The sequence below is a fragment of the Cyprinodon tularosa genome, unplaced genomic scaffold (genome assembly GCF_016077235.1).
Source record: "Cyprinodon tularosa strain WSP-4 unplaced genomic scaffold, ASM1607723v1 ctg217, whole genome shotgun sequence".
In the NCBI taxonomy this organism is placed as follows: Eukaryota; Metazoa; Chordata; class Actinopteri; order Cyprinodontiformes; family Cyprinodontidae; genus Cyprinodon; species Cyprinodon tularosa.
In genome coordinates this window covers 772,083-795,078 of record NW_024038809.1, presented here as the reverse complement: position 1 = coordinate 795,078, position 22,996 = coordinate 772,083, and the positions used below count along the sequence as shown (strand labels likewise).

Here is a 22,996-nt window from a genome sequence, read left to right as displayed (position 1 = left end):
GGGATGTTTTACAAACTATACTCCAGTTAAGGATAAACTGATTACTAAATTAGTTAACGATTATTTCAATAATGAATTAATTGCAATGTATTAACATGGTCCTGCATAGATGGAAACAGCTGCTTCAAGAACTAAAAACCTTAAGAATGAGAAAAACAATCCAGATGTGTCTGAGAAACAATCCTGTCTGAGATTAGAGTAAGCGATCAACGGTCAGGATTAGTTTTAGACGTGATAAGCAGCATTTCAGAGTAAAACAGAAGTTATGGAGGAAGATCAATATAGCAAAGCTTCCATCAATTTAATTTATCTGCTGAAAAGTTTTCCGCTGTTTTTCAGTAAAACATTGAACTAAAACATCTTTGTTGACTGGAGACTTTGATCCTCTAAAGAGAAAAAGGCAGCAAGTGTTTTAGTTTCTTAACTTTATTAAATATGTCACAACATATACAGTGCATGTTGGATGAACAGATAATGTTAATAAAAGGAATGACTCAACGTTAAAAAGATCTGTGTAAATGAATCTGCTTGTCAGGAGGATTAATAGAAGTTATGGTAGCTTAAACATGTCAACAAATAAACTACAAACAACTAATCAGCTTAAAGATGGAGTAAAGGTGACTTACTGTAAGCACACAGCGTGTCAAACAAAACAAAAATGTGAAAAGATCACCATAAAAATTACGGTAAGACCAACATGTTTTAATCCCAAATGTAAGAAAATATTTCACTTTATTCTTGATGATGTCAAACTGAAATTTCCCATAAGTCTCTGCTTCAACCCAGCTGATGCTAATATCATTAGCTGAGCTTGACGTGCTAGTTAACCATTTGATTCAGGCAAATTAGGATTTAAGTTTGAGAAACCTGAACTGCAGCAGAAATGTGGCGACCAAAGCCCCAATCAGAGGCAGGAGGAGTCAATCAGCTCGTTTATTGGATCACCTCCTTTTTTCACACTGCAGGCCATTTTTTGTGTGAAATTTGATTCTTCTGCGTAGTGGTTCATTTTTCCAAATATATGCAAATTGAATGTGATCTCCTGTATGAACTGCATTCATGGCGCTTAAGTGTCCACATGTGCAGAGGAGGACGCAATGACATCATAACTAGCGAGGGTGTTCTGTGTTAACAGAAGGAAACATGGATGGTAGTTCTAGAGCCCAACTAGTGATCTTTCATTTTTTTTCCAACCTCAATCTTTTTAATGAGGTTTAGAATAAAGACTGCCCTCTGCATCATTATCCACCATGATTGTTGTTTCTCTTCCCATTTCTGCGTAGCAAGATGCAAATAGTGATCTTTGTTGAGTATTAGTGATGTTCAGGTCGGATGAATGCGACATGGCCGTTCAGACACAGGTCACATTTAAAAAAGATTAGATTCGTACCGGATTCGGGCCGAGTGGACTGGGTCGCACTGGTAAATATTGGATCTGTGTTGTTAAGAGATCCGATCCAGGTCACATATGAGCAAAAACATGGGATTTACCAGTTATCTTCACTGCAAAAAATAGAAATCAGGATAAGTCAGTTTTTCTTAAAATCTTGTATATTTTCTTGAATCCAGGAGGTCAGTGAGACAATTTGCATTTAAAATAGGAGAAAACAATTGCATTGTCCTATGCATATTATCTTATTATCTCATTTTAAGAGTACAAATGCTTATTCCATTAGCAAATCATCTTATTTACCTACTCAGATTAAGGGTAAATACACCTCATTTAAAGAATTTTGTAGTTATTTCTAGAACTGTTTATATAAAAAAATCTAAGGCAAAAAAAACATTTTTTTTTAAAAAGATGGTAGCAGCTGCTAAAGTGTAGAGAAACACTCTTTTCTTCACAATAATACCAAAAGGTTGCAGGCAGATAGAGCCTCTGAACCTCTCAGGGGTTTAAGGTGAAATATAGAAATAATATTGGATCTAGTTAATCTACTAAATGATGAGATCTGGATCTCATAAAAAAATTAGTATTTATTTTAACTCTTAATCAGATCTGGCCTGAAGCATCCAGAGGAATTCAGAACTACAGAAATATGGCATTATGGCACATCTCTGACATCGAGTTTGTTTTTCTCACGACTCTGTATAACTACAGCCGTGATCAACGTGAAAGCACAACCAAACCAAAGGAGGAAGAATCTCAGCCCTCATCCTTCTGTTATGTTTAGGTGTTAGACTTTGACTGATTAGAGTGAGGAGCGTTATCGGTGAAGAACCGTTTAGAAGGACGATTATGTCTCTGTTTGGCTTACTGAGAGCAAAAAGAACCCAAACAACCATTAAGGCTTAAAAACACAGACAAAGCAACCCAGAAGCGCTGCACCATTACAATGCATTAAATAAAATCATTAAAACAAAATAAAAAGTCCTTAAACAATCAATAAATACGAACATGTTTTCTAATTTGCAGTGAGATTTGTCACTAAGAGCAATTTTTAATCCGCATAATTATCCAGGATAATAATGGGTCATTTAGTGTAAATGGTGGATTTCTGCTATTATAACTATAATTCCAACAGTGTTGGAGTTTTCTCCAGGGGGCGCTATAACTTCAAAATAGATGTAGACGAAAAACCAATCAAATGTATAAGAGGGTATCACACCAGTATATTTATATAAATGCCAACAACAAAAAAACAACATTCTAAAATGTTCTGCAAAGTGCTTTAAATCAGTCCTAGCTGTCTTTATCCACGCTGGGTCAGATCCAGATGGAAAGCAGAATAAAGCGTTAGGCTACGTTCAGAACGCAAGCAGCAGAGGCAGCAGAAGCAGCTGGTTTACATGCAAAGTTAACGGTTGACGAGCATCAAGGTGCAGCAAAAGGTCCTGCAGCACGTTTGAGCAGCTGAAGCGGTCTAAAAACTGAACTTTAGCTGCTGGACGAGGCGCCGCATGAACCAATCAGAGAAGCTGATCTGGCAGCTGGCAGGGAGTCAGACGCAGCACTGCTGATGCAGAGCGCTATGATCACTCCTCTGAAACAGTTTATTAACGCCTAAATTAACTTCAAACGTAGAAACCTGCCAGCAGAATATGTTGGCCTTTATTATCCTGCTGCCTGCAATTTGGATTACGACCGTGAAAAATGCTAACATCTACTTCCAGCCGCCACCAACAGTAGCGGAAAACCCCCAGATTTCTGAGGCAGCTGCTGCTGGGGATTCCCAGTGACAGCGCAGCGTCTGAGCGGCTCCCACAGAGAAATAATCTTTGAAGGCAGGATGGTAATCTGGATGAACTGACTGCACAGACCATGTTTTCAGGAGGACTTTCTCACTTCAACATAGATTCTAACTGATCACAGCTAATATAGCCGCCATTGTTCCAGGCAAAGAAGGATGGGGTAGCTCCGCCCAATGCGCATCAGGCTCGTGCAGCTAGAGCAGCAAAGATGCTTCAGCTGCGTATCAAAACTAAACTCTTACAAGCATCAAAAATGAAGCAGCACGCGTGTTTTTGCTGCTCCTGCTGCTTGTGGTCTGAACGTAGCGTTAGCCTTGCTGCATGCAGTTAGCTTAGCCTTGTTGCTAAATAATTCTATAAACCTGTCAATCAGCTAGACTTTCTAACAGACGACTGTGACGTCAGCGCTGTGGAGGGAGGTGGTTGGCAAATAAAGCTGCTTTCAGCTCTGGGCGCAGGAGTTTAGCTCCCCTGGGTGGAAATACATAACCAATCCAACAACGAATAAAACAGCTTTACTTGTCATTAAAGATTAAATATTTATCTTGAACATCTAAAAAATATATATTAATTTATTTCAGAATATTTTAATTTAATTATTTAATTTAATTTTTTTATTTTATTTGGTGTTATAGTTTTGTCAAGTTATTTTGGTGAGAGGGGCGGCACCCTAGCGCCCTCTATTGGCCAGCAGCCACTGATTTCCACCTAAGAATCATTAATATAAACCCTAAACAGAACTTTAGCAGCACATTCAACATGAAGTCAGTTGGAGGTACAGAAAAGTCAAAGGAACGAGCTTCTTTTGAGACAAAAACAAAACAGAAATCATAAAAACACAAAGACTGAGTTCAGTGAACAGCAAGGAGGCTCCTTCCTCCAAAGTTAATCCTGAACATCACTGCTGGTCACAGGGAGGTGATAAACATGGCTCCCTTTATGAACAGTGGAGGAAGGCGCCGCTGCTTAGAAACCAAACTATCAATATCCACAACTCGGATTTTTAAAAAGGTTACTTCTATAAATAAAAGCTTTTATAACATTTCCAAGTAAAAAAAATGAATTATGTTTTAGGTTTGATTCATAAATTTGTAAAAGACTAAGATGAAAAGTTAACCTTATCTTAGTCTTTTTAATAAACTCTCAAAGAAAATAAAAATGATTTATTTTAACAACAGTAGTTTTTTTAACCCAAAATAAAACAAAAAAATCTGAACCAGGATGATGTGGGCGGAGCTACAGCAGGAGTATCACTCAGCAGGAAGTAGGCCGTTATCTGCTCCTCTGAACGCCGTAGTGTTCCCCCCACAATCCACATACTGATACATCTCCTTAGATACCTGCTCTGAGTGGCCGAAGTAGGTCGCCGTGACGGTCACCCTGCAGGAGGCGAAGGGATGCAGAAAGGTCAGGACGGCAACACACCGAGACGCTCAGCGGCCACTTTATGAGGCAGACATAAAACGGTGCTGAAACTGCTTTACATAAAAATAAAAAAAATAATTCACTAGCTCCGTTAGACACATTAGGTTTTTAATAGAAACATTGCATGTCTGTCTGACGAGGATCTTATTAAAGAATGATCGGCATTAATTCACATAGAATTAAATATTTATTGGGAGAGGATTCTACAATTTAGCTAGCCTCGTGAGACCATCCTGATCTCGCGAGCTTTCAAGGTTTCACTCGCAGATCAGTCTGGAGACTCTCCGTTAAAGAAAATTTGGAGCCGTTCACCAAACGAACGTCCAATCAGCGTTGGCTTTGAGGCGGGTTGAGGTGTGACGCAACGAGAAGCGCGACAGTTCAGTCTAAAGAACATGGCGGCTTCAGCCGATGAAACTAGCGTTAGCGTGACTATCGAGCAAGTTTTATCGGAATTACAGAGTATTTCTTCACTGAAAGAAGAGCAAAACACTGCTCTGGAGGCTTTTCTCAGAGGAAAATATGTTTTTGCTCTTCTCCCGACTGGTTTCGGCAAGAGTAGCCTGGCTTGTGGTTGTGTTTTCATCGTCGCTCTGTTAGTACGTCATATGCTTCGTTGATCTGATTGGTTTATTTGGCCCGTCTATCACCAACATAGGCCAATCAGCTAACCAGTATTTTCGCCCCTTCCCAAAATTACTTCAACGGAAGGTTTCTAGATGGATATGCAGAGCAAATCCATCTGGCGGAGTCAGGTTACAATTTAGCTGACAGGAGATTTTTTTGTTTTTGGTTTGTTTAATATGAGCGACATGCGAATCAGTTTAGTTTTATTTATTTTTTACAGCACATGAAGAACTACTATTTTTTTTTCAGTTTACACTTATATTAATTAATTCAGCAAACAAAACAAATGACTTTAGGATTAGGATTCACTCGATGATAACAAAATACTGAGCCTACTGGCAAAATCTGAAGCCATTCTATGGGACTGATGACCATTTATTGGGATGATAACATCCCAAGCAGCTGCAAACAGCCACTTAGTATTTACTGTGTAAAAGAAGACAGAATCAACATGTCTAGGAACCCCATGAGATGATGCACAGGTCCTATCTGTTAGAACATTGATTTAGAGTTCATTTTTGGCTGACAGGTGATTTCAGCTAAATAGTACCATATTTGGCGACTATAAGGCGCATATAAACGTCTTTTTTTTCCCCTCAAAATGTGCGGTGCGCCCTATGTGTGTTGTTACTGCGGACGTTGTTGAGACCACCATGAGAACGTTAAAGGGGGAAGTGTGGGCGTGGATTGTGTATAAAAGAACAGGTATGTGCTTTATGCAGAACATTGTGGTCTTAACAACCCTGAAAATGGCAAAGAGACACACCTATGAAGCACAGTTTAAACTGAAGCCTATCAGCTACACAGAGGAACATGGAAATCGAGAAGCCGCGAGAGAATTCAAGATTAATGAATCGATGGTTCGCAAGTAGAGGAAGATGGAAAACGAACTCTAACAGGTGAAGAAGACACAGCTAAGTTTCCACGGACATAAGGTGAGGTGGCCCGAGTTGGAGGAAAGACGCTGGATGGATGAGATGATGAAAGCGTGCCTGAGTGAGGTGTATGTAAGGAGTCCAGGTGTTTTTTTGCTGTTAATCAGTGACTCCATGCGTGCCCATCTCACAGCTGATGTGAGAAACATGGTGAAACAAATGAACGCTGTGCTCGCTGTTATTCCAGGAGGTCTGACAAAGGAACTTCCACCGCTCGACATCGGTGTGAACCGGCCGTTCAAAGTAAGGCTGCGAGCGGCGTGGGAGCGATTGATGACCGACGGAGACCACAGTTTCAGGATAAGTGGAAGGCAGCGCCGGGCAAGTTACGCCACCGTTTGCGGTTAGATTGTAGATGCTTGGGCTAACGTGTCTGCTGGCTCTGTTGTTCGAGTTTTCGCAAAAGCCGGCATCATTTCCGAGGAGCCGCCCGGCACGGAAAGTGACTCTGACAGCAAAGAAGGGGAAACTGGCATGTCTGATTTAGCGCAGCTGTTTAATTCAGAAACAGAGGATGATGACTTTGATGGGTTTGATTAATACTTAATAAATACATGAATAAAGCACAATCATACTCAGTTTTGCTCCCGCTCTATTTTTAAATACGCAGTACAGGTATTTAAACGTAATAGAGGACATGAACCGGTATATAAAACCCGCGCCCTATAGTCCGGTGTGCCTTACGTGTGTGTTAAATACAGTAATGGCGCACATAACTGAGACTGCACCTTTTAGTACGGTGCGCCTTATGGTCGGGAAAATAAATACGGTACATTGATCCACTACCATTTAAGAGATAAACCCGTAATGTTATTGTGATCACAGTAGTCTATGGCAAGCCGGTTTTATCTGTAGTTTACTGAACGTGCATATCTCAAAAAAACATTTTTTTCTTGTCTAAATCACCATTTCAATCGAAATGGCATTCTTCACATCTAGAATAAACATTCTGGATGTCTAGCAATTCATTTCAGATATTCCTTATTCCTAATGTTACTGGTCAGCATTTGTATTATTTTCACTACAAAAATGAAATTTGGAAAATCCATTATTACAGTTCAGTCTAAGAGTGTGATTTTGATCAGGGAGAATCTTATTTTAGTGATCTACAAATGGAACAACAAAGAGGAGTGCTTCTAATAAATGTAAAACAGCCTTCTTCATATAAACCAAAGCATTAACTCAAGCAACAATCTTCTCCTTCACCATCTTCCTCTCCTATGCAGCCGTGGCGCTGTGTCTCTGTCTGCAGAATACATTCTTATTTTTCATTTAATTTTTTTGCATTTCTGCATTAAAATCTCTAGATCCAGTGGGTTGAAATAGGGACTTCCTGTTGCTTGTTGTCATGGTGACTCGTCACAACGTCCTCCACTGATAATGGCTTTGCATACTTGTTGCGCACGTGTTAAACTCTAAGTTGACCTACTTAGAATTCATTGAACTAACTCACAGCAGCTTTTATGAAACTGAAAACTGATAGTTCCCGACTTTATGCTAGATCAATTTAGATCAGGGGTCTTAAAAGTTTTCCAGGCCAAGGACCCCCAAACTGATGGTGAGATGGAGCGGGGACCCCCTTATTATACATATTATATGAAATTGTGTTACATCAAACTGGTCCTATAGTCACTTTGTGCAAAATTATGAGGCAAATGAGTATTTCCACCACATCATCCTTTTCATACATGTTGTTCTACTCCAAGCTGTACAGGCTTGAAAGCCAACTACCAATTAAGTAAATCAGGTGGTGTTCGTCCCTGTAATGAGAAGGGGTGTGGCCTAATGACATCACACTTAGGCAACTTCCTTTCCTTTGGCAAAATGGGTCAGAAAAGAGATTTGACAGATTCTGAAAAGTCAAAAATGGTCAGATTTCTCTCAGAGGGGAGCAGCAGTTTGGAAATATCCAAGCTTTTGAAGCGGGATCATCGCACAATCAAGCGGTTTAAGGGCAAATAGCCAACAGGGGAGCAAGAAGGACCTGATAAAGTGGCCAGTGAGCGTAGAGCTGCAGAAACGTGGGTCGACTTACTGACTCATGACCACGAGGTTGTGAACCTTGATGGTTTCCAGAGTGCAGTATTCACTGGAAAACAGAAAGGGACAGAGTTAGCCTGGAACACTCGCTTGTTTTCATGATTAAAAGCTTCCTGGTGCTCATTCTTTCATCATCTTCTCAAAACTCAACGATTCTATATTGTGGCAAAGCTTTTTCCTTTATGATTGGCAGATAGATACTGGATTGAAAACTAAATCCGCCACATAGATCCGTACACCTCCAACTCAGCACATGTCTCTAAAGATCTTCATTGACTTCAACTTACTACAGGTAGCTCAACTCATCTTCAATGCGAGTGGGGACCATGTAATCGATCTGGAAACAGAAAAAGAGTCGGGTGATCTAAAGGCATCTTCCCGGGCAGCAGACCAACAGACAGAGGCTGATAGAGAAGCACCTGTTTCTCGTCCAGAGGACTTATGGCGATGACGGTGCTGATCCGAGATGTACCGATCACCAGCCGGGCGAACTGCACCTGAGCTGTGATGTTGGCCACCTCCACAGAGTAATAGTTGTTGTTGGTGATGTTCAGAGTGTTCTGGAAGTATGGAAACCAGGAGACAAACATCAGCGGATGTTCCCTGCGTTAAAGCTGCTGCATAATCAGATCTTATTCTTCTCTCTGTTTACTGTTAAAGTGTTTGCTCAAAGCTAAAATCCTAAACTGCTTCTGAAAATGTGAACTATGAACTACCTATTTTTTTTTTTTTATCTGATGTTCTTTTCAGTCACACTTCAGCTCAACCTCAGACACTCATGTCTCAAATGGACGTCTTATCTTCACTTGAAATGCAGTTTTGCTTTGCTTAAAAGCAAATCAGCATTACTACATTTTTTCCCTTTCTAAAAAATCTGCTCACATTTGTCACTAAATATTTGACCTGCATATTCTTGGATAAATAAAACTGGAAGCTTCTTATTCTAATTTAAAACCCTTCTTCTCACATATAAAGCCTTAAATGGCCAAGCTCCATCTGATATCAGAGATCTGATTGTTCCTTATGTTCCTAACAGAGCACTTCGCTCTCAATCTGCAGGTTTACTAGTGGTTCCTAGAATTTCTAAAAGTAGAATGGGAGGCAGATCTTTTAGTTCTCAGGCTCCTCTCCTGTGGAACCAACTACCAGTTTTAGTCCGTGAGGCAGACACCCTGTCTACTTTTAAGGCTAGGCTTAAAACTTTCCTTTTTGATAAAGCTTCTAGTTAGAGTGGCTCAGGTTATCCTGAGCTATCTCTATAGTTCTGCTGCTATAGGCTTATGCTGCTGGAGGACATAGGGACCCCTTTTTCACATACATTTATGGCACTAGCTTACTGTTACAGTGGTAGCCATTCAAAATTTCCCCACTTACTTGGCCGGTCCTCTAAAATTCATTTTTAAAGATCTTTGTACTAAAATATTCTTTCTGTCATGATTTGTGGACTTTAAGATCTAAAGTGAAGCGCCATCTCCTGGTCAGACCCTATAATTCAGTGAAAGGGTGGAGTCAACTAAAACAAATATTCTTTTTTTTTTTTTTTTTTAATAACAGTCTCCTGTCTGGCAATGTGGCAATAAGAATAATTGTCTTGATGCCAAAAAGAGCCCAACAGATTTTACTTTCACAAGTGGAGCAGTATGGCAATTGCCATACTGCTCCACTTGTTTCATGCATATAAATTGCTTTATTATAATTATGCAGGGAGTTTTACAGTTTATATGGACACTGCAATGTAAATAGAGCAGAAAAACAGAAGAAGAAAAAGGAAAAAAGAAAAAAAAGAGAAAAGATGAAAGAAAGAAGAGATAGAAAGGAGACAATGACAAAACATTTTCAGTCTGCTTCATCACCTGTAACGAGATGAAAAAAGAACAGCACAACCGACATATACAAGAGATATACAATAAATCAACACCTTGAAACAAATATTCAAGAGGGGCTCACTCCAGTGGCTGGAAGATGGAGGGGATATTGAATGGCTGCAACTGTAATTTCACTAATAGGGGTGGGTATTGCCAAACAAGTCACAATTCGATTCCAATCACGATTTACATGCCACGATGCGATTCTATCACGATGCATCACGATACTTGAAATACTGCGATGCAACGCGATGCATCGCAATATTTTCACTGAACACTGTAAGAAAAAGATACAGCCCTTACCAGTGGCTGACTGGCTGGGTGTGATCTGGATCGTGTCTTCAATTGATACATAACTGAAAGCAACTGAATTCATACATAGCTGGATTTATTGAAACAACTATCGAAGGTGTTGCCATGAAAACAAATACTGGACACAAATATTACTATCGGTCTCCGCCAGTCAAGTGACATTTGTTGCTAAGACGCCATTTTAGGTGGAAAATGCGTAGTGTAAACAACCGCAGCATAGCTAAAGGAAGGACTAAAGGCCCGTTTACATAGCAGCCTGCCCAAGATAAGTCATTACAGTTAACATAAGCCTGAAAACAGGGGCGGATTTAGGAAAATCGGTCTCCGCCAGTCACGTGACTTTTGTTGCTAAGACGCCATTTTAGGTGGAAAAGGCGTAGTGTACCGCGCCCGAGGTAAACAATTGACGTCACTTGGCGGAGACCGATTACTGGAGTGGACACACCGACAAAAAGTGCTTTGGATTTCTAAAACTTAAAATAACAGTGCTGTTTACATGGCCTCAGTGGTCCTTTAAACCAATAAAATGGAAACATTCAAACGTTTGACATTTCCCCTTTCGCAAATTACGTGCGTTATACCAATTTCGTTTTTACATTCTTTGTTTTTAAAGCCAAAATGCATCCAAACATCTGACTTGGAATGTGATGGAGCTGCGGGGCGAATTTTCTCAGTCTCCTCCATGTTTTGTTTATGAACGACTCATCGCAGCATCCGCAGCGACATCTGCTGGACTGGAAGTTGTATTCCACTTGCTTTTGGCTGATGTGCGCCAACCATTCATGTATTTTATTTATTCCTTTTTGCTAATTAAGAATCGATACTTGGCATCAAGAGTCGATGCAGTAGATCACAAAAATTAGAATCGTGATGCATCGTCATGACGATTATTTTGCACACCCCTATTCACTAACAGAAGGTTTTTACAGATCAGTCTTTCTAAGCTCCTCTTGTGTGTTGTGAAATAGCATAATAGAAAAAAATGAATTCAATTTGAATACCTTGAGAATCCAATGAACAAATGAGAAAATATGAGGCAGTCTAACACTTCATTCCATGTTTTAGGCTGAGGGTCTGATTTTCCTGGGTTACCTAGGATACCGTAAAGCCCGGTTGCACCATAATGTTACTATGAAGGAAAGAGGAGCAAACCAAACTCACCGTGATGTTGAGATAGACTCTGTGCCCCTCTTGGTCATAGCTGACAGAAACTGACTTCACCCCAACATAGGTTACATCAATGGAGCGAGGGAAGAGGAAGAAAACTGCCAGACCGCATACCAACAGGCAGAGCGCCACGGATACAGATACATACAACTTCCTGAGAAAGAAAAAATGAACCATGACTCAGTCATTGAAATAAAGGCTTCTTTGCATTGCTGGTCATTGGCTAACCGGCACCTTGGTGTTAATGACTGCAGACCAAAGGGCTCTGGGTATAATTTAGAGGAGATATGGAAACCAAAGAACCTGATGATATCAACACACCCCACTGCCTCTCCATGCATCAGGAGAGGCCAGTTCACGGTCCTTCTGAACATAGGAGAACCTCCCAGGTTCTGTTGGCGATCAGGACGAGGTTATCAATGAGTGGGACAGCAGGTCCACTTTCTGCAGCACGTCCCATAATATTCTAAGATAAGATCCAATGTTGTGCCAGTAGTTAAAAAGAAGGAGCTAAAAAATGCTCACGTTCATAGTTCATTTTTTCAAAAATGAACTAAATTCACCAACCTATAAATGAACCAGGTTAAAGGAATAGTACACCCAAAACATGATTAGCCTTCATTTTCTACTCACCCCCATGCTGAACAACACTCTGGAGTACTTTTTTGATATCTCAAATGCATCTGGAGATCTGGGAGGCTTCTTGCTGTCTGCTGACATTCAAATAATGGAGGTCTATGGTGCCCGAGACAGAAAGGTCCATAAAAGTCCACAAAAAACGTGTCAATATTCCTCCATACTGCTCGTCCAATGTATTCCAAGTGTCCTGAGTGGGTAGCGTCCAGAATTTACTCGAAACGAAGTCATTTAGAATGTTTTTAGAGCATAAACAGTAGTGTATAGGATTTCCTGAAAGCGCGTTCACGAGTCTACGGAAACCGGGGCAGACCAAACCAGATGAAAGTGCGCATTCAGCGTCTGCTCTGCCAATAATGCAAGCGTAGAAGAAGAAATGTGCTGTTTACCTGTGCAAAGAAAGAAACAACGAAAGAAAAATGTCTGAGGACTTCAGTGTTGAGGAAGAGCATGAGTTCTTTGCCGAGCTGAATGCGCACTTTCATCTGGTTTGGTCTGCCGCGGTTTCCGTAGACTTGTGAACACGCTTTTAGGAAATCCTATACACTACTGTTTATGCTCTAAAAACATTCTAAATGACTTCATTTCGAGTAAATTCTGGATTCTACCCACTCAGGACACTTGGAATACATTGGACGAGCAGTATGGAGGAATATTGACACGTTTTTTGTGGACTTTTTGGACCTTTCTGCCTCGGGCGCCATAGACCTCCATTATTTGAATGTCAGCAGACAGCAAGAAGCCTCCCAGATCTCCAGATGCATTTGAGATATCAAAAAAGTACTCCAGAGTGTTGTTCAGCATGGGGTTGAGTAGAAAATGAAGGCTAATCATGTTTTGGGTGTACTATTCCTTTAAGTTCATTTGGTGAATGAAGCCACAATCCTCCTGAGTAGATCCTCATATTTCCTTCTTTAAATGTATGATCAGAATATATAGAAAGAAATGGAAAATCCTGGATGCAGTGAAGTTTTTATTTAGCCAAATGACACAGAACTTCAGAAACATTCAGGAACATTCAGGTTCTGCTGAAAAGATCTGGATCCAAATGATTTCTTCTGTTCCTCATTCAGTAGCAGATATTTCCACAGATAGCTGGAATTCTTTAACTCCATATGTGGCTTTAAATGTGAAGTGGGCGTGGCTAACGGACGGACTTGTTTGTTAAGTCACGGTGGGAACAGTTTGCACTAAAAGTTGAGTATTTTCCAATAAAAGCGCTAAGTTGGCAACACTGCTCTTTGCATGGTTTGTTTTCAAATGGTTTGCTGCTGTCTGTTTGGACCTTTCTGAACATGTGCAGCAAATGGACTGATCCAATATGGTGGACACTGAAATATTATCAGCGTTCTGATGGCATTTTAGCCAAAGGATTTTTATTAAAAAATATAATTAATGTGCACAAATGAGGAATAGTTGTATTAATAATAAATATAAACAGAGTTTTATTGGGTCGCCAGCATCCACTGCATTTTCATCAGTTTCAGTTTCTTTCAGTTTTTTCTGTTCTAACAAACTTCAGATTAGAAACACCAACGGAGGGGAGAACTTACGTCCTTCTGGGCCGCAGTCTCTGATCGCTGTATGGGATCAACGCAACCAGCTGATTTTCCTGTCCTGGAAAACAGGAAGCAACCTGTAACTACGGGCATTTTTCGTAGATGTGGCCACAGGTTGAAATAGCTTTGGGGTTACCTCTGGGGATCCTGCCGGTTCCCTGACACGTCGCACACGTCACGCTGTCTCTTCCAGTGAATTCCACGTAGGGAAACTGGGAGACGTCAGACACCCTGCCTGCCTCCGTCTGTCCGTCCTCCACAGGAGAAGACAAGGTGTCCTCGTTAATGAGGGGAGTTTGCTTGGAGGTGAGGGACACAGAAATCCCCATGGTCTCTGCTGGAGAGGAAAAGATCAAGAAGGAATCAATGATTAACAGTGGAGACTAAAATCCAGGCTGTATTACAGAGCTGAGCTTTGAGGCGATTCAGGTTCTCAAATGACTGATTGATAAAAACATAATAATAAAAATTACCTACATGCAATAGAAAGAGGGAGACTGTATTAAGGGCTGTGACTAACGATTATTTTGCAAATCAATTAATCTGTAGATTATTTTTGCAATTAACAATCGGATAGCCAAAGGTTCCCTAAAGCCCTTTATGGGGCAAGTTACTGTTTCTGATCACTTGCATACCTCTAACAAATGTTCTAGAGTTCTGGATAGAGCAGATTAGAATAGAAAAGGTTAGGCAATAGAAAAAAATACCTTTATTGTCCCACAATGGCGTAAAATGACGGACGGAATTTTTTTTTCTTCATCTAAACTGCAAAATGTTTATATACGCTACCGTTCAAAAGTCACATTGAAATGTCCTTATTTTTGAAGGAAAAGCACTGTACTTTTCAATGAAGATAACTTTAAACTAGTCTTAACTTTAAAGAAATACACTCTATACATTGCTAATGTGGTAAATGACTATTCTAGCTGCAAATGTCTGGTTTTTGGTGCAATATCTACATAGGTGTATAGAGGCCCATTTCCAGCAACTATCACTCCAGTGTTCTAATGGTACAATGTGTTTGCTCATTGGCTCAGAAGGCTAATTGATGATTAGAAAACCCTTGTGCAATCATGTTCACACATCTGAAAACAGTTTAGCTCGTTACAGAAGCTACAAAACTGACCTTCCTTTGAGCAGATTGAGTTTCTGGAGCATCACATTTGTGGGGTCAATTAAACGCTCAAAATGGCCAGAAAAAGAGAACTTTCATCTGAAACTCCACAGTCTATTCTTGTTCTTAGAAATGAAGGCTATTCCATGCGAGAAATTGCTAAGAAATTGAAGATTTCCTACAACGGTGTGTACTACTCCCTTCAGAGGACAGCACAAACAGGCTCTAACCAGAGTAGAAAAAGAAGTGGGAGGCCGCGTTGCACAACTGAGCAAGAAGATAAGTACATTAGAGTCTCTAGTTTGAGAAACAGACGCCTCACAGGTCCCCAACTGGCATCTTCATTAAATAGTACCCGCAAAACACCAGTGTCAACATCTACATTGAAGAGGCGGCTGCAGGATTCTGGGCTTCAGGGCAGAGTGGCAAAGAAAAAGCCATATCTGAGACTGGCCAATAAAAGAAAAAGATTAGGATGGGCAAAAGAACACAGACATTGGACAGAGGAAGACTGGAACAAAGTGTTGTGGACGGATGAATCCAAGTTTGAGGTGTTTGGATCACAAAGAAGAACGTTTGTGAGACGCAGAACAAATGAAAAGATGTTGGAAGAATGCCTGACGCCATCTGTTAAGCACGGTGGAGGTAATGTGATGGTCTGGGGTTGCTTTGGTGCTGGTAAGGTGGGAGATTTGTACAGGGTAAAAGGGATTCTGAATAAGGAAGGCTATCACTCCATTTTGCAACGCCATGCCGTACCCAGTATACAGCGCTTGATTGGAGCCAGTTTCATCCTACAACAGGACAATGACCCTACACACACCTCCAAATTGTGCAGAACTATTTAGAGCAGAAGCAGGCAGCTGGTATTCTATGGGTAATGGAGTGGCCAGCGCAGTCACCAGATCTGAACCCCGTTGAGCTGCTGTGGAGCAGCGTGACCGTATGGGACACTAGAAGTGCCCATCCAACCAATCCAACTGGTGGGAGCTGCTTCTGGAAGCGTGGGGGGCAATTTCTCCAGATTACCTCAACAAATTAACAGCTAGAATGCCAAAGGTCTGCAATGCTGGAATTGCTGCAAACGGAGGATTCTATGACCAAAGCAAAGTTTGATGTAAAAACTTTCTTTACATTTTAAATACAAATTTCATTATTTCTAACCTTGTCAATGTCTTGGCTCTATTTTCTATTCATTTCACAACGTATGGTGGTGAATAAGTCAGACTTTTCAGGAAAACACAAAATTGTTTGGGTGACCCCAAACTTTTGAACGGTGGTGTATATTTTCTATAATTTTCATCTAATTCCTGCTTTAAGTGGGTTACTCTGTCAGCTAAAGGCATGTTTTACAGCATCTATATTCTAGTTAACGATTAATCCACAATTTTGATTATTTAAATAATCCATTAATCCCACTGTTTCAGCCCTAATCGTATCCCTTCAAAGTTTGCACCTCCAAGCTCACCTGCACAGCCTCATGCTTCATTCTTACAGAGCAGGTGGGTTGAAGTGGAAACAAGTTACGTCATAAGGCCTTATATTTTACAGAGGGAGGTGGAAGTTGAAGGGAGGAGCTATTTCCATGTGTTTCAGTGCATCTCATGTCAAAAGCTCACCAAAGGAAAGATCAGACTCAGCAGGTGAGAATAGGTCCCTGTTTATAATGAAATATCTGGAATAATGACGATACAAAGAACAGGTGTATATACTGTATATATCCCATGCTCCTTTTTCCTCCTTTGGCACATTCTTCTTCTCCTCTGAATATTTGAGCAGAAGTAAATTTCTCCACTCTGAGATCAATAAAGTAAAGTCAATCGTCAATCAATCCGTTCCAAAGGCCGATCGTAGAAATCCACAGAAACCAGTTCTGCTCATGGCCTGCATCCTCATGTCGTCTGGGTTTTAACTGCTGTTATGTGTTATGAACATGGGGATGCATACTTTTGACTTCAAAGATAAAAAATAACTTATTAACTTGTGTGTTTTATGACTGACTACAACTAACAGGTAATACTTTTTCATTAATAATTGGATATCAACAGTTTCCTTAAGGGTATAGAGGAGGGATTTTGGCTGATATCCGATATGCCGATATTTTAAAACTCATGTAGCCGATAACCGATATCGATACCGATGTTAAAGCTGGACAAAAATAAGTAGTCATTGAAAATAGCAGTTTTGTTATCCATTTCTGACACTTTGAAAAATAATTTACTCAAATATATTTTCATATGCTGATATCAAATTGATTTTTAAAAACGCGGTATCGATCTATTTTACTTTCAAAATCTGGTGAAATTTCATTGTTCTGTTACAAACTCTCGTGATATTTTGCAAATTCTTGTGAGATTTTGTTAGTAAAATAGATTGATACCGCGTCAATATATCAACATATAAAAATATGGCAACATTTGGGGAATTTTCGGGGGATTTCGTAGCATAACGATGACATATAGCAATATTTCATTAGTAAAAGAGATTGATATGGTGTTTTTAAATGGCAATATATCGCAATATGAAGATATTGGGATATTTTAATGGATCAATTTTTTTTGCCTCGTCTTTAGAAGTTTTTAAGTTTGTAAAAAAGAAGTTTTTGAGGAAGAAGAAGACTTCAGAAACTCAGAAGCTGATCAAATATCGGGTTAAATATCGGTGGGGTGGCCGATGTCCGATATTCAGTTTTAAGGCCGATACCGATAGGGGGCCGATTATATCGTGCATCCCTAGTATAGAGGATGATCTTTTATTTCCAGGTGGATCATTTCAATAAATGGTCCTCCTAAATGTCAATCATTCTAGTGATATGTTTATGTGCTTGTTCCGTTAGCCATCTTTTTCTGCGCACTTTCAGGCGTATATATGGTGAGCTACAGTTTCAGTCATTAAAGCTCACCTTTCAGCGGTTCTTTTAAAATGGCCGAGGGTCGGAAGAGAAAAAGTGTCTACGAAGTGTAGGAGGAGTTACCTGACCAACGGTCGGACCAATGTTTATATATTTTTATATATTTTTTGAATTTTCATGTAATCCCTGCTCTATGTGGGTAAATCTGTCAGCTAAAGGCATGTTTTAGTCTCTATACCCAGTTAACAATTAATCCGATTCATTGTTTAAGCCCTAACACAATATAAGAAGGAAACATAAATGCAAATGGAAATAAATGCATCACTGATTTCTTAGGTTGAAATAGATAAAAAAAAGATCATGGTGATTTCGTCTGCCTGCGGCTCCAACAACAAAATCTCTAAACCGTGATCATGAAGTGCTATTTTAAAACCGAGATTTTAACCATATTCCTCAACAATTGCTCATAAATGTCATTTATTTTAACAGTATCTAATCAGTGTTACTGCTCTTTACACATATTTGACAGATGTTGCAGCTACTTATAAGCACTTGATGGAGGAGGTGGACATGATTATGGCTCATAGAGGCATCAATAGCAGCTCTTCTGCTCAGATTAAAGCTCCTGTGCAACACTGTGAATGTTGAAAAGCTGAATGTTTGAAAAGCACAAAGCACTCCTATTAGAATAACTCGATGTGAATGAGAGCTGCACTGAATTGAATAGATACATATTTACACATTATAGTTGATAATAATTGGAACAATATCACTTGATATTAACATGTTTCTTCATCATATCAATGGCCCCCACTCATCACCATGTATTTCTGTAGTATTTACAGCTTCGTTCCATTGTAACTATTGTTTTAATTGTGCATATCTTGTGTGCTTGTGAATGCTGGTCATTTTTCTGCTGATTAACTAGAGTTTGTCCACAGAGGACCAAATGTGTTCTGCTGTCCTTCCATGAGCTGTAGGACTGGTTTCAGTTCTCGGCATAACGGAAAGTAAAGCTTCATAGATCGATCATAGAATGCTGATTATATCCTGACTGAATGCTGATTGAATCCTGACTGAATGCTGATTGAATCCTGACTGAATGCTCTCTGTATCCTGACTGAATGCTGATTGAATCCTGATTGAATGCTGATTGAATCCCGACTGAATGCTGATTGAATCCTTACTGAATGCTGATTGAATCCTGATTGAATACTCTCTGAATCCTGACTGAATGCTGATTGAACCCTGACTGAATGCTGATTGAATCCTGACTGAATGCTCTCTGAATCCCGACTGAATGCTGATTGAATCCTGACTGAATGCTCTCTGAATCCTGACTGAATACTGATTGAACCCTGACTGAATGCTGATGGAATCCTGACTGAATGCTGATTGAATCCTGACTGAATGCTCTCTGAATCCTGACTGAATGCTGATTGAACCCTGACTGAATGCTGATTGAATCCTGACTGAATGCTCTCTGAATCCCGACTGAATGCTGATTGAATCCTGACTGAAAGCTCTCTGAATCCTGACTGAATACTGATTGAACCCTGACTGAATGCTGATTGAATCCTGACTGAATGCTCTCTGAATCCCGACTGAATGCTGATCGAATCTTGACTGAATGCTCTCTGAATCCAGACTGAATGCTCCATGTTCCATTTATTTGTTATATATTTTTTGGTCACTTTTCTGGTCACTTTAGTTTATTCTTTGTCAGTATTTAATAACATAACTCAGGTCTCTTAAGTTATTTTTCTTTAAAACAATTCTGTTATGGTTAAAAAAGTTGGTTAAATAAAGATTTAATTGGAAGTCTGTGTTTGTGTTCTTTATTAAAATTAAATCATTTAGCAATATCATAAAATGTCCAGGCAGAGCTGCACATAAAATATGGTTTCAAATCTTCTTAATAATTATCGAAATCGATCAATATGCATTTTTTTTATCGATAAGCTTTTTTTCTATATCGCCCAGCCCTACTGAATGCAGATTGAATCCTGACTGAATGCTGATTGAACCCTGACTGAATGCTCTCTGAATCCTGACTGAATGCTCTCTGAATCCTGACTGAATGCTGATTGAACCCTGACTAAATGCTGATTGAACCCTGACTGAATGCTGATTGAACCCTGACTGAATGCTGATTGAATCCTGACTGAATGCTGATTGAACACTGACTGAATGCTGATTGAACCCTGACTGAATGCTGATTGAATCCTGACTGAATGCTCTCTGAATCCTGACTGAATGCTCTCTGAATCCTGACTGAATGCTGATTGAATCCTGACTGAATGCTGATTGAATCCTGTCTGAATGCTGATTGAATCCTGTCTGAATGCTGATTGAATCCTGACTGAATGCTGATTGAATCCTGTCTGAATAGTGATTGAATCCTGACTGAATGCTGATTGAATCCTGACTGAATGCTCTCTGTATCCTGACTGAATGCTGATTGAATCCTGTCTGAATGCTGATTGAATCCTGACTAAATGCTGATTGAATCCTGTCTGAATGCTGATTGAATCCTATCTGAATGCTGATTGAATCCTGACTAAATGCTGATTGAATCCTGTCTGAATGCTGATTGAATCCTGTCTGAATGCTGATTGAATCCTGACTAAATGCTGATTGAATCCTGTCTGAATGCTGATTGAATCCTGTCTGAATGCTGATTGAACCCTGACTGAATGCTGATTGAATCCTGACTGAATGCTCTCTGAATCCTGACTCAATGCTGATTGAATCCTGACTGAATGCTCTCTGAATCCTGACTGAATGCTCTCTGAATCCTGACTGAATGCTGATTGAATCCTGACTGAATGCTGATTGAATCCTGTCTGAATAGTGATTGAATCCTGACTGAATGCTGATTGAATCCTGACTGAATGCTCTCTGTATCCTGACTGAATGCTGATTGAATCCTGTCTGAATGCTGATTGAATCCTGACTAAATGCTGATTGAATCCTGTCTGAATGCTGATTGAATCCTGTCTGAATGCTGATTGAATCCTGACTAAATGCTGATTGAATCCTGTCTGAATGCTGATTGAATCCTGTCTGAATGCTGATTGAATCCTGACTAAATGCTGATTGAATCCTGTCTGAATGCTGATTGAATCCTGTCTGAATGCTGATTGAACCCTGACTGAATGCTGATTGAATCCTGACTGAATGCTCTCTGAATCCTGACTCAATGCTGATTGAATCCTGACTGAATGCTCTCTGAATCCTGACTGAATGCTCTCTGAATCCTGACTGAATGCTGATTGAATCCTGATTGAATCCTGACTGAATGCTCTCTGAATCCTGACTCAATGCTGATTGAATCCTGTCTGAATGCTGATTGAATCCTGACGGAATGCTCTCTGAATCCTGACTCAATGCTGATTGAATCCTGACTGAATGCTCTCTGAATCCTGACTGAATGCTCTCTGAATCCTGACTGAATGCTCTCTGAATCCTGACTGAATGCTGATTGAATCCTGACTGAATCCTGACTGAATGCTGATTTAATCCTGTCTGAATGCTGATTGAATCCTGTCTGAATGCTGATTGAATCCTGTCTGAATGCTGATTGAATCCTGACTGAATGCTGATTGAATCCTGTCTGAATGCTGATTGAATCCTAACTGAAAGTTGATTGAATCCTGACTGAATGCTGATTGAATCCTGTCTGAATGCTGATTGAATCCTGACTGAATGCTGATTGAATCCTGACTGAATGCTGATTGAATCCTGACTGAATCCTGACTGAATGCTGATTGAACCCTGTCTGAATGCTGATTGAATCCTTACTGAATGCTGATTGAATCCTGTCTGAATGCTGATTGAATCCTGTCTGAATGCTGATTGAATCCTGACTAAATGCTCTCTGAATCCTGTCCTCCACAGATCAAAGTAATAAAGCACTCCCCCATCTTGACTTTATAGCTGATCTGGACTTTGAACAGTCATGTAAGCTGACTGATAAATCTCCACCTTATCTACTTATTAGAATTACAATGTAAACTGTTTAATGTTTGTGAGGTTAATGGATCACTATGTTAGGGTTAGTTAGAATCAAAGTTATTACAGTCGCATTTAACTATATTATCCAGCGGCCATTTCTATGTTTGGAAACTATTTACTTTATTATTAATGTTTGTTTTCATAATTCAATTACTAAAAAAGCAAAAAGAAAGAAATGTGGTTCTAAGAGCTAACTACGTCATAGAAGCTAATGTTAGCTAGCAGCGCTAAAGCAGAGCAGTAAAAACAGACGTTTCCAACACTGACGATGTTATATGTAATAAAAACACAGCAATCCTGTCACTAAACACATCATGAGGTCATTATCTGAGCAGCTTTAGCGGCTAATTCACTGTCTGTCACTATAAACAGCTTATTGGATTAAACAGAATGCTTACCTGAACACAGCAGCTCTTATATTGAAATATTACTTTAAATAAATCAGCCAAATGAAACCATGGATGCCGGGATCTAGTCTTCCAGTGTCAGTGAGGAAACATTCATCGGTTCAGCCTGGGTCAGCTCTCCTTCTCACTGTTTTGTTTTGGTTGCTTTACTTCTTCTTCATGTTCGATCTGGTCTAACTCAGCGCAAGCGCGCTGCTGCCCTCTTCAGTACAAACAGGAACATTGCAATCCTGGAAATTTATTTACATCTATCTATCTATCTATCTATCTATCTATCTATCTATCTATCTATCTATCTATCTATCTATCTATCTATCTATATACACATATATATTTTTGTGCGAATATTGGATAAAAAATAAGTTTAACAGGATTTTTTCTGTACTTTAAGTTAATTCAAGTGCAATTAGAGGGAAGAGGGGGGTATAAACAGGGGTGTCGAAAGTACCCAGATTTGTTACTTAAGTAGAAGTATAGATACTGCAGTTTAAAAACATTCTGGTAAAAGTTGAAGTATCAACTTGACCTCTTTACTCAAGTAAAAGTGAAAAAGTATGAGCTCCAAAAACTACTTAAAGTATAAAGTAAAGCCTGTATATGAACTGAAAGTTAAATTTTTGACTATTTTGAAAAATTCTTTGAGATAGGGCCAAGGATGAGGGAGGTCTTTCAGACATTTCAACTTCATTTTCTGAATCCGACATGCTGCAATGTCGGATTCTGGAGTATAGAGCAGCTTGAAGAACACCTGCTTGCTTCTGATGATTTCCTTTAGCTAACCAATGAGTGTTTGCCTTATATGACTCATCTAATTACACTAATTTTCACTAGATGTGGATGGAGCCAATG

The 22,996-nt window shown here is 39.7% G+C and overlaps 1 protein-coding gene across 2 annotated transcripts; it reads right to left on the bottom strand.

The window, feature by feature from the left end:
- Positions 1–3,729: 3,729 nt before the first annotated feature.
- LOC119784042 (transmembrane protein 106B-like) lies at positions 3,730–22,321 on the bottom strand. 2 transcript variants are annotated; one of them, XM_038285891.1, is made up of 8 exons: positions 22,139–22,321; positions 13,895–14,092; positions 13,753–13,816; positions 11,558–11,717; positions 8,639–8,779; positions 8,507–8,556; positions 8,215–8,268; positions 3,730–4,572 (listed from the first exon to the last, which is right to left on the bottom strand). In XM_038285891.1, exons 2-8 carry the CDS (start codon positions 14,085–14,087, stop codon positions 4,443–4,445), a joined length of 792 nt encoding a protein of 263 aa, XP_038141819.1. In that variant the 5' UTR covers positions 14,088–14,092; positions 22,139–22,321; the 3' UTR covers positions 3,730–4,442. The 2 variants fall into 2 exon arrangements, with proteins under 2 accessions (XP_038141819.1, XP_038141818.1); XM_038285890.1 differs by having other exon boundaries at positions 13,895–14,095; positions 22,139–22,320.
- Positions 22,322–22,996: the final 675 nt, after the last annotated feature.